At 46.8% G+C, this 18,676-nt stretch overlaps 1 protein-coding gene across 3 annotated transcripts in view; it reads left to right on the top strand.

The window, feature by feature from the left end:
- The window catches only part of BIN1 (bridging integrator 1), an 87,318-nt gene that overhangs the window by 51,641 nt on the left and 17,001 nt on the right, over window positions 1-18,676 (top strand). For 2 of the 3 annotated variants that reach the window (XM_084209619.1, XM_084209621.1), the window contains exons 7-11: window positions 3,194-3,279; window positions 4,617-4,692; window positions 6,724-6,806; window positions 14,190-14,340; window positions 18,368-18,496. In XM_084209619.1, the coding sequence (XP_084065745.1) occupies window positions 3,194-3,279; window positions 4,617-4,692; window positions 6,724-6,806; window positions 14,190-14,340; window positions 18,368-18,496 (525 nt within the window). The remainder of the gene's footprint in view (window positions 1-3,193; window positions 3,280-4,616; window positions 4,693-6,723; window positions 6,807-14,189; window positions 14,341-18,367; window positions 18,497-18,676) is intronic. The other variant, XM_084209620.1, reaches the window with a different exon arrangement.

Raw genomic sequence — 18,676 nt, 5'->3', positions numbered from 1 at the left:
AAGAACATTAGTTGTATTCTTAGCCTGTAGGTTTTCCAGCTTGCATTCACAAATATTAGTAGGTAGGAAAAAAAGGCTTCAGTTTTTACACGTGTGTGATTTCAAGACTGAAGCTGTTAATGAAGGTGTTAATGACAATCTCATTAACATCTTGATAAAACCGAGGGCTGATGACCCTGGATTTATTGAGAAGCTTCAGAATGTTAAGCCTTGAAAAATGTCTCCTTTTACCAGCAGCTGTGTTGCTGTCTCTTCTTGCCTGATACTTTTCCAGCCTCCATGCAAAAATGGGGTCAGTGAGATGTGGCGTTTCTACTGTAAAGCAAAGTTCTTCCTTCCAGTGTGCAAACTTCAGGCTCTTTAGACCTTTAGCAGATAAAAACAAAAACAACACAGTGGGGATTTTTTGTTAAGTCTGCTGTGGGAGTTGCTATTGCACACTCCCAGTTAGAAATGTCAGTGACTGTGCTTTTTGAAACAAAGAGGAAAATGGCTTAGAACAGCACATTCTTGCCTTTTGACTAAGCTCTGCTGACATGTTTAATGCAGACTAAAAAGCAACATCCTTGGTGCTGCAGTGATACCAGAACAATATCTCTGTCTGTAGGAAAAGGTGAGCAAGTTGAGTCCTTCTGAGAGGCAGGTCTGGTGGGGCTTGGGCCTGGAGGGAATCCTCCTGCTCTCTTCCTTATCCCTGCCTCTTTGCTATCTAAACTATTTACTGAGCAGTGCCGAATTACCACAGTTCACAACATAGTCTTTGAAGTGAAGTGGTCACCAGACTGCCTGAAAGCACCAGGCTGGACATAACCCGACAGTCAGGAGGGCTGAGATGTGTGGTAGCAGCAGAAACAGTACGGAAAAATTGTCCCCTGCCACAACTGAGCTGGTTGAGCTTTGGCTAGGTGGAAGGTCAGGAAAGTATTTGTTGTCCATCTCCTGCTCAAACCTTCCCCCTTTCAGGCAGGGAGAGGAGAGAAAGATATTCTGAGATCCATTTTCCTCTTTTTTCTCTAGAAGGGCTTGTGACCAGGCTGATGTCTTGCTTTGGCTCTGGCTGGAAGCAGTCAGGGGTATCAAGTGCCAGGATTCCGGCTGCCCAGCAAAGTAAATCCCACTGGTGAGAAGATCCCTGGGCAGACTAAGGACTGAAGATATTTTTCAATGCTCTCCCTAGGGATGAGAGCACTAGCTGAGCCACAGGCCCTGCTGGATGGATCCCTGATTCCTACAACTGCTTTAGAGTGAACGTTGCCTGTTACTGGCTTTGCCTTTGCCTCGGGATGTCACAGTATTCACACATTGCTTTCTAAGTCCTTTGACCTTATAAACAAGTGAATGAGAGAGGGAAAGAATGTTAATAATAGTCACCACATCTGAAAAACTAACAGCATTCAGTGATGTCACATCATCTCCTGGGCTGATTCTGGTTCCTGTGTAGTTTGGAAGTTAGAATATGATAAAGCCAAAGGGTGGACTCGTTGGTTTTTTAATTTTTTTACTCCCTTTAATATGGTTGCACTAGAAACATTCATTCATAAAGGTGTTTTAAGGTAGACTGAGTCTTTGTGATCATTATCTCTCATTCAGCATAAACTCTGTGTCTGTTTGTTTTGTGCAAACCCTCTTGAAATGTTGAGTTTTTCAGTGAGTGTAGCAGCGAAACAGGGGTTTCTGGGTGGAAGCATCACGACCCCTTCTCCCCTTGCCTGTTCCTCACCAGGTCTTAATTTCTGAATACCTCCCAGATGTGTCTTTTTACAGGGGAATCTTTTTCCCCTGGTCTTGAGTACAGAGCCTTAGCTTTGCCTCTGGCAGCAGTGAGCAACCCTTTGACAGGGAAGCTAGCTGGAAAGTAGGAGCTCCTGTGGTTTGCTCTTGAGTCAGGAGAGAAATGGAGAGTGAAAGGATCCTACCCTATAAAATGGAGAATGATTCCTGTGAGGAACAGGATTCAGAACTGCCAAATATTTTTAAGCCCTTTCTCCCATCATTCCTGTTGTTCTGTATGACTGTCACTAAGGAGCAGTAAGCTGGATTTCTTTAATTAAGCTGACACAAAGAAGATAAAATATGATTTCATAGAAGGTGTAGGAATCTGACTGCAGGCTGGTAGGGAGATCCAGCTTCTATAGCTTGTGGGCTCTTTGCTGAGGCCCGTGGTGCTGTGAAATTCCTGCTGTTGCCACATATATGGGCACTTGTGCTGACCTTCCAAATTGCTCATGCAGGGGTTTTTTCCCATTCTACATCCCGCTGCATGGTGGAATATTATGCTGCTGTAGATTACAGGATAGAAACATTTTAATTAGAGAACTTCAAGTCAAGGCACTGGAAAGAGAAAGAGGTGACCCAGGACAGATGTAGGAAAGGGCATGTGCTTGTTGCTGGTTTCTGCTGTCAGCAACAGAAACCGGGAGCATCCTTTTTGTCGCTGACACCCGACAGAATTTGTCCATCAGTGTTGGGATCTGTCAGTGTCTAGGTCCAATGAACAGATCAAATTTAAACTCTTATCTGGGAGAAGGAGTTCCATTCTGGAGCTGGGGCCAGCAGCCAGCCAGGGACTGCACTTGTGTGAGAGCAGGGAAACCAGGATGTGCTGCTGAAGCCCTGCAGCCTGGCCTCCCTCTGGCACAACTCTTGCTTTGCATACCCTGCCTTGCTTCTCCAGTCAGCTTTGTGGGAGAGCTGTATCAGCCAAGGGTGCACACCTCCTCTCCTCCTCATGGACTCGGGGCTTTGGCATGACCTTCCCTCAGCAGAGAGTCCCCAAGAGGGAGGGTTCTTCTCTAAAGCCATTGGGATGGATTTCAACTCTTTCTGAGATCTGGCAAGGGACAGAGGCCCCTATTACCTTTATCTGTATCCAAGCTGAACTGCCTGACCAACTCCTTTCAGTTTTTGAAGTCAGGGAAATTTAAAGAACTTGAAACACATTAGTGGTTGTTTGAATTCCTTGCTGAGTGTATAAATGGGGAAATCCATTGAGAGAACCTGAGAGGAAAACATTCAACCTCAAGGGTCACCTATGGTGCAGCCCTGGTTCCTGGGAGACTCATTTGGGACGCTGGTTACCTCATGCCAGAATTTTGCCTGGTCTCCCAAAGAAGTCAAAAAGGTCCCAGCTGTTCCAGCCCTGCAGGGTGCCTGTCTGTGCTGGAGCTGACAATCTCTCTTCTCTGTTGCTAAGGCTGAAGAAGAGTTGGTAAAGGCTCAGAAGGTGTTTGAAGAGATGAATGTTGATCTGCAGGAGGAACTGCCTTCGCTATGGAATAGGTGAGTGCTGGAAGTTTTCCCAAGGGCTGGTTGGAAGGAAATGAATACCCAAGCTCTTGGATCACAATTCTTCTTAGCCTAGACTGGGTGTCTGCTCTTTTTTTTTTTCTGGATTGTCTCTGTCTCTCCTAGGATTCCCCCCAGCCACAGGTTCACTCTTGTACTTTACTTCATGATTTTCCTGAAAAACATGATTTTACCTCAAAGAGAAACTGTATTTCTCTGCTTTGTCTGCTTAATCCCTTTGTCCTGCCAACTCTGCTCAACTTTCTTGAAAGACCTGAGAGACCATGGGTTTGCCATACCAGAGATAGTGCTGATGAAAAAGGAGGTGAAACAAAGACCAACATTTAGCTTGGGGGACGAACTGCAGGGCAGCAAAAGCTGATTTATGGGGACAACACAGTGGAAAACTGGCAAAATCTTCCTAGCAGCGTCCCAGTTTCTTATTTTTCAATGCAGTGGTCATGTCCAGGCTGACAGTGCTGCTCTGTGAGGATGGAGAAAGTGGGCAGCAGTGGGGTGGGAATGCAAAGTGCTGATGTCTGCCTTCACTCCCCTTTCCACCAGCCTGAGTCCTTGCTCACAGCAGCCTGCAGGCCTGGCTGGGGAAGGAGCTGGGAGGGACAGAGGTATCTGGGGGTTCCCTGTGCAGAGCCCAGGTGCTGCTGGCCTTGGACAGCCTCTCCTCTCCCTCCTGCTGTTGCTCCTTCGGCTGGGTGCTGGTGGAGCACTCTCTGTTGGCAGCTGGCAGGCTGGTGACAGGCAGCTGCTGGCATTTTAAGGCCCCACAGGTTTTTCACAGGCTCCTGCTTTCCAGCTGATCCTTCTGTTTCCCTGTTTTCTGTGCTATCCTTTGCTTTCTTACTCTTTCTGCCCCTGAAGCAAACAGTTTATGCTTTTTTTGATTCCCTGGTGCTAAGGGACTTCTGGATGAATTAATATCTGTCCCCCTGCTAATTCTCCTAGCACTGTCTGCATCACAGCCTCTATCCTTTTTTCTTCCCAGCTTACTACTGCTGGTGCTTTTTTTTTTTTTTTCCCTTCCTTTGTATTTTTTTTCCTCCCCACCCTATACCTCCCTCTCCCTTTAGCCAGCATAAATTCAGATCCTGTCCTCCTCAGTCTCTTCTTCCCCCTGGACATGTTTGTCCTGTGCCTGGCCTTTGCTCATTGTTCCATTTCCTTGCCACCCTCTCTTCTCGCATGTACCATATCTGACAGAGTTGAGTTTGCATGGGAATGGTGGGTGGGAGGTAGCAGAAAGGGCAGGACTGAAAGATTTTGAGAGAGCATTGTGTCCATTAAGTTCTTCTGTCTTGTTTTTCATTTGGCAGTCGTGTTGGTTTCTATGTCAACACATTCCAGAGTATAGCTGGGCTAGAAGAGAACTTCCATAAAGAAATGAGCAAGGTAAGGCAGCCAACAGCTTATCCTACTTACTGTCTCTTCACTGTTAATGAAAGAAAAACAAAACCCAAGATCCAGCAAACAAACAAAACCGAAGAAAAAACAAACAAAGAAAAAATCAAATTCAAAACCTCAAGCTGTAAAACTGCTGGAGAAAATGGCCCTATGTTGGAGCATAATACAAACCCTTAGTATTTTTCTGAGCCACCTGGGACAAAGGCAGTCTGACACAGTAATGTAAAGGGATGGAGCACAGGGAGGAGACCACAGGGCTGTGGGCAGCACTGGGGAGTTCATGTCACTTTACAGCACTCATTTCCAGGTCCACAGAGGAAAGGGAAGCCACCCTTAGACCTATCTCTTGCTGCCATTTTTAGTTCATCTGCATTATGGCTCTGTATAACCTATAGCCTGGCCAGGCTAAGCATGGTGTATTTTCCTCCCCCTCTCACAGCCAGTTGCTGTGTACCCTCCTTGTACCCAGGTGTGGGGTTAAAACCAGCAGGGAGTCTGGAGACTGGGACATGTCCCTCTCCAGTCCCTCAAAAAGGCTCTCCCCCACAGTACCCCTCTGCTTTGGCTTCTTTCCTGCCCTGTGACCCAAAAGAAGGCATTGAAGTACTTAGTGTGGGCCTTGTATGGGCTCCCAGTGTGCCTGGAGTTGGGAATCACAAAGAAAGCAGTGCTGGCAAGCCAGATCCTGGTGCTGTGTGGCAGCACCCACAGGAGACCTCAGGACCAGTCTGTGGGAAAGACCCCATTGCCACTGTCCTTTACAGATGTGTTCTTCTTTCAGTTAAGGGTCAGACAAATCCTGAGTTCCTTAGGTCTGTATGCTGCTTGAAAATGTAAATGTTGCACTAATCTTGAGGCAGGACTGAGAGCCCAGCTGGAAAACCCTTCTATTCCCTCTGCTCCCTAATGTCATCCTGACAACAAAACAGCCACTAAGCAACAGGAAACATTACAGTCCTTCAATTCCCAGCAGCCAGGGGCCCTCTGCCTTGGTGTAACACATCACTTTTGAGCCCTGCTGACGTTTTATGGGGTCTTTTCCCAGTTAATAGCCTGCTCCTCTCCCCTGAGGGATGAACTTAGCGTTAAGAATAGGGAGGATTGTTAGAATTACTAGTTTGTTGCTGCTAACTCACATTCAACAAAACATGGGAAAGATGCTTGTTAGACAGGAATTCTCTTCTTGTATGACTTTTCTTGTCAGGATTTTTTCTTTCTTGAGGAATTTAGTATGAGGGTAGGGCTTTTGCTTTGGTTCCATAAGAACCATCTGTTTCTTATTACTGCTACAGCATCCAATTAATTGCTGGTGTTGCCTGCACAGTGCCTCCAACCTTGATTTCATGGGATCCCTCCTCCTGCCAGTGATGATTTCATGGGATCCCTCCTCCTGCCAGTGATAAATCCGGGGTCTTGTCTCCTTCATGGATTGGCTATTCCAGAATAGGAGTGTCTGGAGTCACTGCAGCCAGGGAGAGTTTAACCCCTAACAGTGCATTTCTGCAAAGACATCCAGGTTCTGCCCAAGCCTAGATGGCCCAGGCAGCTGGTGAGGTTGAAGGTTTTTCACCTGAGGGCCTTTGGCTCCATGTTTGAAATGGCCATGTCCCAAGCTTTGGTGAGCAGGCCTGAGAAACAGCTTTTGGCTACAAATCCTGAGTGCAGCTCCAGCTGTAGCACACAGATCTCAGGTAAAAAATCAACCTGCTGCTGCAGGGGTGCCTGGCAGCACACTGGTGGGCCCAGGTGATAGGGAAGCAAAGAGGATGATCTCCAAGGAAGACAGAGCATTCCCAGAGATGCCAGCAGCTCTTTGGTGGCTCAAGTGCTGTAGCACTGCACAGCCCACAGAGCAGTGGAAACAGATTTAGGGTTGTCCTCTCTTGGGATGGCTGAGGAACTGTGCATGTCCTGCCACAAGCTTGTTTTGGTCAGCCTGTGCAGGCCAGCCCGGGCTCCCTTCTGGCACCTGAGCTCCTTTCTCATTCTTTTTCTGTCTTTTGTTTTTGTATTTTGCAGTTGAACCAAAATCTTCACGATGTCCTGCTGGGCCTAGACAAGCAGTACTCAGGCAATGCCTTCCCTGTTAAAGCACAGCCCAGGTCAGTAACTGTGGGGAGTGTCTTTCCCTCAGCAGGGGAGGTGGCACAGGGATCTCTCTGCCTACCCAGGGGTGTGGAAACCTCCAAGCTGTCAGTGGCAAGTGATGTGCCCACCTGCCAGTGCCCTCCTGAGACTTCCGAGAGCCGTGCCCAAGAGTGCCCTTGGCACGGATGGTGCAATCCAACACCTCTTACCTTTCTAGGATAGCATCTGCAGGCCTCAACCTTCTCCAGGCCCTGATATTTAGGCAACTGACTCTGAGCTCTGCTTTTAAAATCTAATTCCAGCTCCTGAGCTGCCCTTCCTTCTGGGTCCAGTTGCCCAGCACCTGTCCTGTTCTTTCCCTCAGAAGCTCCCACCATGTACCTGCAGCGTGTCAGCTTCAGCACCAAGAGCCCATTTCCCCAGCCCCTTCCTTGGCTCTCCAAACTTGGAGTCACCATTTTGCCAGAGCCTTGTGCCCATCCTGTGTACCCAGCTGCAGTGTGTTTCTCCTTCCTGGGTGTGGTGGAAGTAGCTGCAGCATCACAAATACGAGGCCTCCTGAACTCAGAGCACTTCCAATCCTTGTGTGTGCCAGGAGTGACTGTCCTCTGGGCCTCCAGTCTCCTTTCCTCAGCTGGGTCCTGTCTTGCATGTTTAAGTGCAACTCTGCACATTCCCTAGCACTGAGAAGGGAGGGAGGGGTTGGGCTCTGGATTAGGCTGACTGGATCCCATCCAAGTGCACGAGCGATGAAATAGTGTTGGGCTCTGGCTTCCAGCTGCTGCTAATCCCACGTGCTGGGGGAGCAGGAGCACAGCCCAGGTCCTCAGTGCTGTGTTGATGGAGGGAGGTGGTGAAGTCAGCATGAAGTAAGGGCAAGCTGTGGTCTGAGGACATTGGTTTAGAAGGGGTAGATCAGCTGTTGAGACCTCTGTGCACCCTTGTGTCTCCTCCCAGTTTAACCTGTTGCAGTCATGAATAGATGACTTGCATGTCTTCTCCCAGCAATTCTTCCAGTGTGGTGGTTGCCAGCTCTAAAGAAAGAGGAGGTTTGAGTTGAATTTGTCCCCTGAATTCTGGTTTGCTGACAGCAGATTTCAGTGATGCCAGTTGGAACGCTACTTGTGAAAATAATGTCTTCTTCCCAAATTACCATGGGGTGTCTGTTGATCATCACAGTCCAACCAGACTGAAACCTTGTGAGGAGGTTGTGGTGCCCATCCTCTTCCTGCCATGGGCTGTGTTGTCTCTGTGAGCAGCATCCTCCAGGGTCCTTGGAGGAGGATGAGGTAACAGAACAGATGAAGGCTGTACTATTGCTTTGCCCAGCTTCTTTCTCCTCCTTTCTCTATTCCTTGAGGAACTGATTGTAGGCAGTAGTGGCAACCTGGCCCAGAGATGTTCCTTCTTGTTGTGGCGAAGTTTCTGGCCTTAAAGAGCTTTCAATGAACAAATTACCTGTTTTTACAATTCCTGCCCCATCTCTGTACAATTTCTGCCCCTCTCCCCCCCAGCCTGCTAGCTTGCTCTGGGGCTGTAGTGGGTGTCTCAGCTGCAGTTCTCTGCCCTTTGGCTGGCTGGGAGACCACATGGCCCTAAAAGCCAAAGCTGAGGGCTTGCACAGGGTCCCTGTGTGGGCAGCAGTCTGAGTGCTGCTGCTTCATCACCTGCTCTCTGCATCTCAGCTGAGGAGCCAGACCTGCCCCAGAGTGAATCCTGAGCACAGTGGAGCAGGGTGTTGTAGGAGGATGTAGCAAAGATTTGCCAGCTCTTCAGTGACCAGAAAATGCTGTGAGGCACTTCTGTGTCTGCTGCACTTCTGGCCTCTCATTGTGGTGCAGGGCTGGGGTGAGAGTGGGCAGGAGGAAATAGCCCTCGCTCATCTGACAGCTTATTGTGGTCTGCAGCAGGAGCAGATGCTTCCCTAACCCTTTTCTACTGGGGAGGGGACTGGAGATTGATACAATAGCAGGAAATGAATGAGGTGTGAGAAGAGAGGCAGTTATCTGTGCACATCATTATGGCATTCATGTGAGACCCTACAGAAACACTACTGTGGCTGATGTATCTGGAGCTGGCAGTGTAGCATAGAACAGCTGGTGTATTTCTGGGAACCTCAGACCTATGTTTGGGACGTGCTTCTGAAAGGGTTAGGAATGTTCAGGGCTCAGATGCCTAGAAGACCGAGGAGATCTATGGGATTATCCTGGTATGATTGGGCAAACTGGAAAAAGGCATGGTAGGAAAGCTGCTGAGTAGGTTCCATGTGTAAGACTGCACAGACTACATAAGAAAAGAAGAATGGGGAGCTTATTTCTTTTGCAGCAATATTCACAGGGGAGATTGAGGAGCTGTGAAAGGACATTTACAGTACTCCGGTGGTCTGTACAGTTTCCTTTTACTTTTTCTCCATTTGCACCCTGGCCCTATGGTCCCAAGTGAAGGGAAAGTTCTAGTTTGCTTATATATAGATTTGTGTGCATATCTTTGACAGGCATAAAGAACCTTCTTCTGCTTTCTCCAAACCAGGCCATAGCTTTCTAGTAATGAAGGGAAGTGTGTATGTGTGTACTCGTGTGTGTGTGAGAGAGAAGAGATCCTGTCATCTTAATTACAGCAGAGTTTTGTGGCACCAACTAAATGGGTACTTGGAAGCTTAACTTTTCCTCCCTGGTTTGACTGTGCCATCCTGTAACTGAAACGATTTGCGTGCCATCCTCAACAGAAAGAAAACTAAACTGTTCGCCAGGCTGAGGAAAAAGATGAGCAGGTACCGGTATGGAGAGCAGCATTTCGATACGTGTTTCATTTAGTTCCTAAAACTGGAGAGGCTGTTGTGGACTCTAACAGCCTGGCACGTGTTAACCCTGTGGTGGGAGAGGGGTCCTTTGCATGATAAGATGTGTTTGTGGCCTGCTGGGTCCTGTTGAGATCTCTCTGTGTCTGGATAATCCCATTAACTGCTTGTGTGCTTGGTTTGAATCCTTGCTTCTTTTCCTGTCTAAGAAGGCAGTGTGAAAACTCAGGCATTGTCTGTCCAGTTGTTTTTGTGTGATGGAAAATGCAATGCTGGGTTTTCCATAGTAAATATAGTAGATTTGGGTGTTTAACAGCTTCTAGTTTTACCTAGTGGGCTTGTTCTTTTGAACAGGTCTGAAATGCTGCATTCTCATCCCCTGCCTAGCCAGGGAGGACCAGTAGGCAGGTCTTCCACACTCAGAAGTCCTATCCTATCTACCTGTTGCAATTGGGAGAATGAATGATGAGGTGGAGAAGGATACTTCCAGCTTTGCTCCTTACTTGCTCTGTTCTTGAGGATCATCACTATCTTGCTCCGTCCATTTAAAATTTTGTGCAGGACTGGAGGAATAGGAAGCCTCTTGGCTTGTATAAAGACTAATGTCTGCATCTTGCCTTTAAAAGAGTGATGGTATTGATTATCTGGACTGCTATGATGCCTGGAGTTACCCTAGGTCAAGGACCCTGACAAGAACATGCTCTGGAGCAAAGTGGGAGCTGCTGCATAATGGCATGGAAGATTCCTCTGATTTTTGTTTTTCTTACTTTTTCTGTTGGTACTTCCTCCTTACACCATCAAGATGGTGTCCTGCCAGCAACAAAAGAAAGTTCTGGTGGATTGGGATCCTTGTTTTTCCTGATCTGGCATCCCACTGACTAGGGCAGGTCCTGCAGCCCTTTGTGTCTGCTGTGCATACTTTTAAAGGGGGAAGTTGGAGAGTGAAGAGTGGTAATTTCACAAGGAAGCTGATGGGCAAACTCAGATATTAATATCTTCAAATGCAAGTAGTAAAGCAATATATGTGTGGTTACTATTCTGAGGTTTTCTCCTGTAGGAAAAGGAGGATTCAGGGGAGTACTTCTCTGGATGTCTGTCTCTGGTCTTGATTGGACTGGTGTTGTATCTGTACCAGGCAGGAGGTCTAATGTTTCCAGTCCCTGAGAGTGGATGGATTATGCAACAGAAGGAGAGCTAGTAAACCTCCCCTTGATAAGCTCTACTCACCATGGGCTCCTGCTCTGCCTTGGTAAAGTCCAACTGACCTGGCCTGGCCATAAAGGTGCCTGACCTGGGCTCTGCTGGGGGTTTGTGCTGTCAGAGCAGCTGCTGGAGTCACAGAGAAATGTGCAATCCCTAGTGCAGAGAAGGAGGATCTGGAACTCAGTATTTGGTCTGCAGTAAGAATGTACATTTGTGCCACCATATATTTGTTGGTGGGTTCTTTTTTCCTTCTTTCTCCCACCCACTCCTTTTAAATTTTTTTTGTTTCCAAATAATTCTCCAGTATGCCCTAGAGATAAAAATTTAATTACCTTTGGCTAAAAGGCCCAGTGTGAGCCTTAACTGAGATGCCAATGTTTTTTTCTTTTTTAACTTGAGAACTTGGCAGGACATGACTGATCTGTTTTTACCATATTGGAAAGTAGGTTTTATCCTCTGATGTAGGATTCTTACAAGTGCAAGGGAAACTCATCTGCAGATGTCACTCTGCCCTTCCAGAACAAATGAGGCAGCACCTTGGAGTGTCTGGGAGCTCAGCAGCACTGAAAAGAGGCTGGGGGATTTTGACTTTCCCTTCAGCTGTATCAGACCCAGCTTTATTTCCAGCTCTCTGTTTGCAGAAGAAAGTTGACACCCCTTCCCTTTCGTTGCCTGATATTCCTGGAATTGGCATCACTTCCCATTTGCTCATGGGAAGGAAAAAGACAGAGCAGTGACCTTGTGGTTTTGGCTTCCTTTTACTGTGGTGCTCATGTTTGGTCAGTAGGTAGAGTCCCTGCACTCCTGCTTTTTCCTGTGTTTCCTGGAGCAAACAGTTAGCTGGAGACAAGACTCTGCTCTGTGTGGGCAGTGTGTGCTCCCTGGGGACATGTGAAGGACAGAGGATCCTGGTGACCATCTCACTTGATGCTGGTTGCACTGGCTAAATTCAGCAAAGTTACAAAGCAACAAGTGCAGGAATGAAGGTGCCGCTCAGGGGGCTGAAAAAGGCTCAGCCAAAATTAGCACTGGCATTTTCCTAGGGGGACAGGCCAACACATCAAACAAGCTGTAAATAGTAGTGACTTAATGAAGGCTTTAGTGTTGGGCCCTCACAGCCCAATTCTTCCCCTCATCCTGCAGGGGCTGACTCACATGGGAGCCTTTTACCAATATATCTCCAAATTAAGTCACTGCCAGGCACTGGAAATAAGTCACTACAAAACTGTTCCATGGCCTTTAGAAAATAAGCCTGAACTCCTCTCTCACTGGGAGAACTGGCCTTTTCAAGTCCCTAGAAGGAAAAGTCTGCCCTTGTCTTGGTAGGCCAGCTGATAGCCAGTAGTCCCAGTATTCCCAGTGCAGTCTGGGCATTTGGGAAGTCCTGGCACTCTAGATGTAGATCACTGTGTCCCCCATTTTCTCCAAAGTGCTTTCAGCTCCAAGGGAGGTAACATGTACTTTTTTCCCCCTCAAATCTAGCATTAGAGGATGTTCTTTGACTTTTCCTGGTGACTCCTGTTTAGATCAGGACTTTACCTTCACCCTCCAGCCTTTACTACTTTTAACCTGTAGCACAACTTTGTGAATTTTTTCAGAGTTCTTTACAGACCCCAGGTATTGAGGTGATTTCTGGGAACTTCTGAGGAAGCACGCTGTTCAATCAGACTTAAGAGCTGCAGGGGTTGGCATACATGTTCTGTAGCCTCTCCTTCTCCCTTTTCCTTCTTCGTGTCCCTCTTTCTCCCTCGGTGTGTGTGCCCCTGGTTGAGAGCTGCTGGCAGAGAATGTCGTTGGGTTTGTTGCATCATGTTGGTGTGCTCTTGGCATCAGTGTCTTCAGAAGTGTCCAGCCTGCATGTGGACCTGAGAAAAAGTGCTTTGTGGGGAAATGTGTGTGTGGGGTGTGGATATGGGGGAGAAAGTTGGGGGAATGGGTGAGGGCAAAGTGAATGAAGAGGGAATGGGATGGGGAGCTTGAAAGCTGGAATGCTGAGCAGGGTGAGATGCTTGCCTGTCAGAGGAGGTTTGTTGAAATGCCTTGCTATCCCTTCTTCCTCCTGCTATCCCCCACTTGCAAACAAATGTTTAGGAATGAGGCCATCATGCATGTTGGCCAGTGGCCACCACAACTCAGGCATCCAAGTGTGAGTGGATGTACATGTCTGAGGCTCTGGGCTCTCTTGGGACAGAGCAAAAGTAATAAATTACTTGTTCTCCCTGCAGAATCAGATCTGCCTTGCTTTAGTGCTGGCTCTATGCCAGGATTTAGTGTCTCAAGCTGTAGGAAAGGGTCTGTTTCTTTTAGTTTTTCTCAAGGCCTTGAATTTCACAGAAACTGTGACTTTTAGTGGAGTCAAATATCACTCCCTGTAGATAAGGTGATATACAGCCCTTTTGCAATATGCTATGATATTATATTTTCATCTGTGTATGGTTTTGCCAAACTGTAACCACTTCTGCTAAAATATCCCCCAGCAGTGAATTTTCCCTGTTGAAATTCTGTGGTAACCAGCTTTTTACTAAATCTCTCATGATTCTGTATTTTGAAGCAGAGACTTGACACCCAGCCAGGGCACACCTGTAGGGAAAGCCATGTGCCTCTTGCCATGCCTTTGAAAAATCTGCCCAATTCTGTCCAAGCTGTGAACCAACAAATGCCATTGGCATATGCTTCTTGCATCTTAATTTCCTGAAGAATCCCTCTTGACTGTGTGTCAGAAACAGTCTCGGAATAGAGACCAACTAGGGAGACCTTTCATAGTAGGGAAATCTCTATTAGTAGCCAGAACCTCACTGTTCCTTTGCTGTCTGGAATGATCTGTGAAACCTCTGGCTACTTTGCCTGACTATTGGCTTAGTCAGTTCATACGACATCAGGGAATAAGATATTCTGTGATTGCAGCCTTAGTTCAGGTGTTGTGAATCTATGAGTCATAACCCATGCAGAGGTCCATAGACTACCACACAGAAAAATTCTAATCTGTGGCATTTAAAATTGAATGAGCAGCACTGAACTCCTTTCCCCATCTGCTTCCCCAGTATTGAAGGCTATAATTTAACGTCAGGCACTTACATGAAAATCTAGCAAAATTAAGGATGCCTGGTTGTTTAGTTTTTGTTTTTCTGTGTTTGAGGCAAGTATATAAGTTCTGTAGGCATTTAGTGAGTAGCCTGCTGCAAAGTCATGCTGCTGCAGTGTGTTGGACTGCGAGTGACTCAGCAAAGATGCTTCTCAGTAGCTCCAAATGTCTTCATTGTGTATCTGAAAGAGATAATGGAGGCCACTGATCTGTGCTGGTTAGCACAGCTTCTCCTAGGCCTGGCTCAGACTTCTCTCTCTTTTTCTTCCCCTCTCTCTCCCCCTGTCTCCCCCTTTCTCTCTCCACTTCCTTCAGTGACAGCACCCCAGCGAAAGCAAATAAAAGCCCCTCGCCTCCACCAGATGGATCTCCCATCACCAGCCCTGAGACCAAGACTGCCAACCATGAGCTGGAACCGTCCACTTTGGAAGCACCCGGGGCAAGCATCCCAAAGTCACCGTCTCAGGTAGTGTCCCCATGCCATTGACCATGTCTCTGCTGATGGCACAAGCTCTGTGAGTCAAAGACCTCCACCAGCTGTTTTTTAGACCTCATCCTGCTACTGAGCACACAGACTATCGCATGATGGTTGTTCTCTTTCACTGCTTCCTGAGAAAGTTCCTAAGAATGCAAGTTGCTTATTTGCCGTCTTTCTATTACAAGAACTGTCTCTGAATGGTTTCACAGGGGGAAGGCCAGTAATACTTTTTGCTGTCTGATAGGATGGCCAAGAAGATCCAGGAAGGATGGAGTTGTAGCTGGGCGAGGAGCTTGGTTCTTTACATTTGAATTAACCTGTGGAGTTGAGTGGTCCAGTTTCTTTTTAAGAACTTCTGTAGCTGAGAAAGGTTAAAATAAAAAAGCTTACTACTATAAGGAGAACATCTGTACATTGGATGATGTTTCACTTTACTATCAAGATACAATATTATGCTTAAAAAAAAAAAAAAGGGATTATATTTTTATGCTAGGAAGGAATTAGGTGGGTCCCAGGAAGAAGATATTCCATTGGATGAGTCTGATACCTTCCATATGGCCTTCATTAGGCCTTTTCTTACATAGGAAATATCCAGCAGCATATCATATCATGTATGTTCTACTTTGGGAAGATAAAACATGTACTTCATCTTCTTGTCCCTCTGTTGCTGAGTGGGGGAAAAGCTTAGTAGGGAAAAGTAGTAACTAGGCCAAATTTACGTTGGGTTCCAGTCCTTGTGTCTCAGTAAGTGGGACACTGGGAGAAGTCTTCCAGGAAGAATTAAAGCTCAGAGGGGTTCTGGCCAAACTGGTAAGAAAACCCACTGCCTCTGAAAAGAGATGGGTGCAACCCAGAACTTCCTTGCTGTTCCCATGCATAGCAGTGTGATTCCAAATCCACACCTGTGGGGAAGTTTTTCTCCTCTTTCTAGTTAGTTTCTCACTAGATTGTTCTCTCCGCTGCATATTTGATTTTTAGGATTGCTAAGGGACAGGAAGGGGACATGGGGCAAAATTTCTTTTCCAGCCCTGTGAGATGTGTGGGTGCCTGGCAGTGTCTTTTCAGGACCTCTCCAGGGTCTCTAAAAAGCTGGGCAGTGCAGAGCCTGACCACCAACTTGGTTAGGACCTTTGGAGTAGGCTGTGTGTATGGGGGAGGGAAGATAGGATATCCAAAATTGCCCTTCTGTTGCAGGTTTCTTTTTTTTTTTTTTTTTTCTTATTCCCCCAGAGATTTCCGGAACTTGACTAAAATTTGGAACAAGAAATCATATAGAGATTTATTAGGCTGTTCACAACAGACTTCGCTCACCCCGCCTGTGGACTCATCTTGCTGACTTTGTTTTCTTCCCTTTACTTTAAATAGCACACATAACCCTTGTTTTTGCCAGCCTGCAAGTGCTTTCTCCTTCACTTGCTGCCTGCCTGCCCGCAGGAATGGGGCTGGAGGCACCCCTTGAGGAACAAGCAGGAGATATTCCAGCTCAGCTCTGGCTTGGATGGGTCACAGGCGAGACTGAAATGACATTTGCAGCCAATGCTGCCACCGCCCGGCAGCTCTTTCCCAGCCTGTGTTTAATTCATTCCCCCAGGCAGCAGGAGGAGAAGAGCTCCACTCTGTATTCACAGTAGCTGCTAGGAGATGGAGCTGGCTGCAGAGGCAGGGAAGAGAAAGGCAGGAGTTTCACACTCAGAGCCGAGCCTGGTGTCTGTGTGGATAAAACCTAGAAACCAAGTGTGTGTCAGCTTGCCAGGCAGCTGGGAACACAGGTGTCTGCTCTCTCAACAGCAAAGTGCCCGACTTTAACACTGAAATCTTCACAGGTGTCATTACTTTTGACCTATGGGTAAGTGATTTGTTCTCCAAGGGATTGGTCCTCCAAGGAGCCTCACCCTCTTTGGCAGGATGGAGCACAAAGTAACAAGCAAGAACACTTCCCTGGCCTCTTTGTGTCTGAAATACCAATGCAGAGTGTGAGCAAACGCTGTGGAGAGAAAGACAAGACCAGGAGTGATCAAATAAATGCTAACTAAATTTTTTGAACTGTTCCCTGTACGACCCAAAACAACCTCAAACTCTTTTATTGTCTTTAATTTGCAAAACCAGTTCATTTCTGTCTTTTGGAAGAAGTGAATGCTCTCAGCTCTCTGCAGAATAATCTGATAATGACACAAGACTTGAGGGGATCTGTGAAACTTAAACGGTCAGACTTCTGCTCTCAGTTACACCACTGAAACTCTGTCATGAGACTCTTGAAATCAGTGCAACTGTGCAGAATTTGGGTAGATAAAACTGAGATTGAAGTCAGCAGAAGGATTTTAGAGGCTTTGTTCTATTCTAGGCAACAAAGTTGTTAGTGCATGATGAATTTATGCGTATAACCCAACATCAATATGCAATCATCTTGTCTTTGAAATGTTGTTTTTAGACTGCTTTTGGAAGTAATGCTGGAATGGTGTGGAAGTGGTGATTTCCAAAGCACTATTGCATTGGAATGAAGGAGACTGACTATCCATATCAGAGGAATAAATAGTAGAAGAGTTGTGATATTTTTGACTTGAGAGTTAGTAATTGGAGCCTTCCCATTTCTGCAGAGGGTGGATCTGTTCTGAGAACAGCATTTCTCTGAAACTTCTTGTCCCATCTTGCAACTGGAAGGCACGGGGTTTTCAGGAAGGAATTGTTCTCAGGGAATATGGACACACCACCTTATGCAAACAAAATATTAAAAGTGAACTCACTTGCTTACATTATTTCCCCTAGCTAGCTATTCAGAGGGCAAAAAGTCTGTTTTCATACACCATCACTCTCTCTCAAGTAGGTTAATTCAGTAGAAAATTTGGCATGTCCTTAGAAATCTGAATAAAGGCTGTGTAGAACTCAGTTATGTGCTGGAGGAGTGTGAACACAGGCCTAGGAGTAATGGATTTCTGTGTTTCAGATCTGGGCTTGACTCTGATACACTGGGTACACATTGCCAGGTCTCTGGGTCTTGCTGCCTCAGATGCAGTAAGATCAAGCTGGAAAACTTCATTGCAAATGGGAGGCATTGTCATTGCTGAGCATTGCTGTGGTGCTGGGAACTTGTATGGCTGATTTATTCCAACACAGCAGCAGCTCCTCAAAGTCTGATTTGATCTAGAAATTTTAAGCCTTGTGCACAGCAAAATATGGAAAGCTGTGTGGATGGGTTGATCTAGGCAGAGTCTACCACAACTTCCATGGGGTTGTGGATGCAGTGTCAGGGTGAATCTTTAGCATGATGAAGGCTGATAGAATGGGTTAGAGTTACAGAGTGAGGTGGTTTTATGTATTCACCGGGGTCTCCATTTGGGAAACATGACTTCATTGCTGTCAATGGTCACTGGTGAAACTGAGAGCAGAGTTGGGCTCACAGCAGTCATGGCTTCTCAGGAGTTTGAGTTGTTCTTGCCTAAAGCTGAGATGCCATCAAGAGCTCCTGCAGACCTTTTTTACAGCAGACTGAGAGCCAGTGCACCAGGGAGCCAGAACTGGGCAGATCAGTCTGTCCTCATGGCCACCTGCCCATTGTAGGACAAATGGAGTCTGTTCTCTCATTCCCTTAGGTATGGTAAGTATGGCAAAGGGAGGCAGTGATGGCTGTTCTGTTGGATCATGTTCTCAGTAAATTGATCTGCTCCCTTCCCAGTGGTTCTTTTGAAGGTTGCACATGCTTTAATTATGTATGCATGTCCTGTCAATGCATATTAATTGTGTTACGCTTCTCCTCTGCAGAGGGAAACTTGCCCACGGCTGAAGTGTAACTAATGATGCCAAACCTTCTCTGGAGACGTGTGGTTATTGATTTTTGTTCTGTTTCAGTTCAGCCCTTCACCCCTTCCCCTCTCTCTTCAGATGGAGTTGATTGGACCCTGCTCTGTGCCAGTGGTTGTGACTTCCCTCACCTTCAGTTTTTGTGACTAACCTGGTTCCTGTCTTTGGTTTTTTTGGGTGTCGCCGTCTATGCTGTGGCCATGTGCTCACTTGCATGCAGTTGAGGAAAGGGCCTCCGGTGCCTCCGCCTCCAAAAGTCACCCCCTCCAAGGAGATCAAGCAGGAGAACATCATCAGTCTGTTTGATGACAATTTTGTCCCCGAGATAAGTGTGACAACCCCTTCGCAGGTTAGCTGCTATGCCCTGCCTAATTCTTCTCTGCCTCTGAACTCTTCCTTCAGACCATTCTTCTCTTTGGAGGTGTCGAGCCATGAAACCTGGTCAGGTGAAGGAGGAAAGCAAGCTCAGCACTGGACCTCAGAAGGCAAAGGATTACTTAGGAGCTGACTTAAAGGGGAGAGTACCTGA

The sequence above is a fragment of the Fringilla coelebs genome (genome assembly GCF_963513975.1).
Source record: "Fringilla coelebs genome assembly, chromosome: 7".
Classification (NCBI taxonomy): domain Eukaryota; kingdom Metazoa; phylum Chordata; class Aves; order Passeriformes; family Fringillidae; genus Fringilla; species Fringilla coelebs.
Note: the sequence above shows the minus strand (reverse complement) of the source record. Positions and strands in the feature narration are given on the sequence as shown.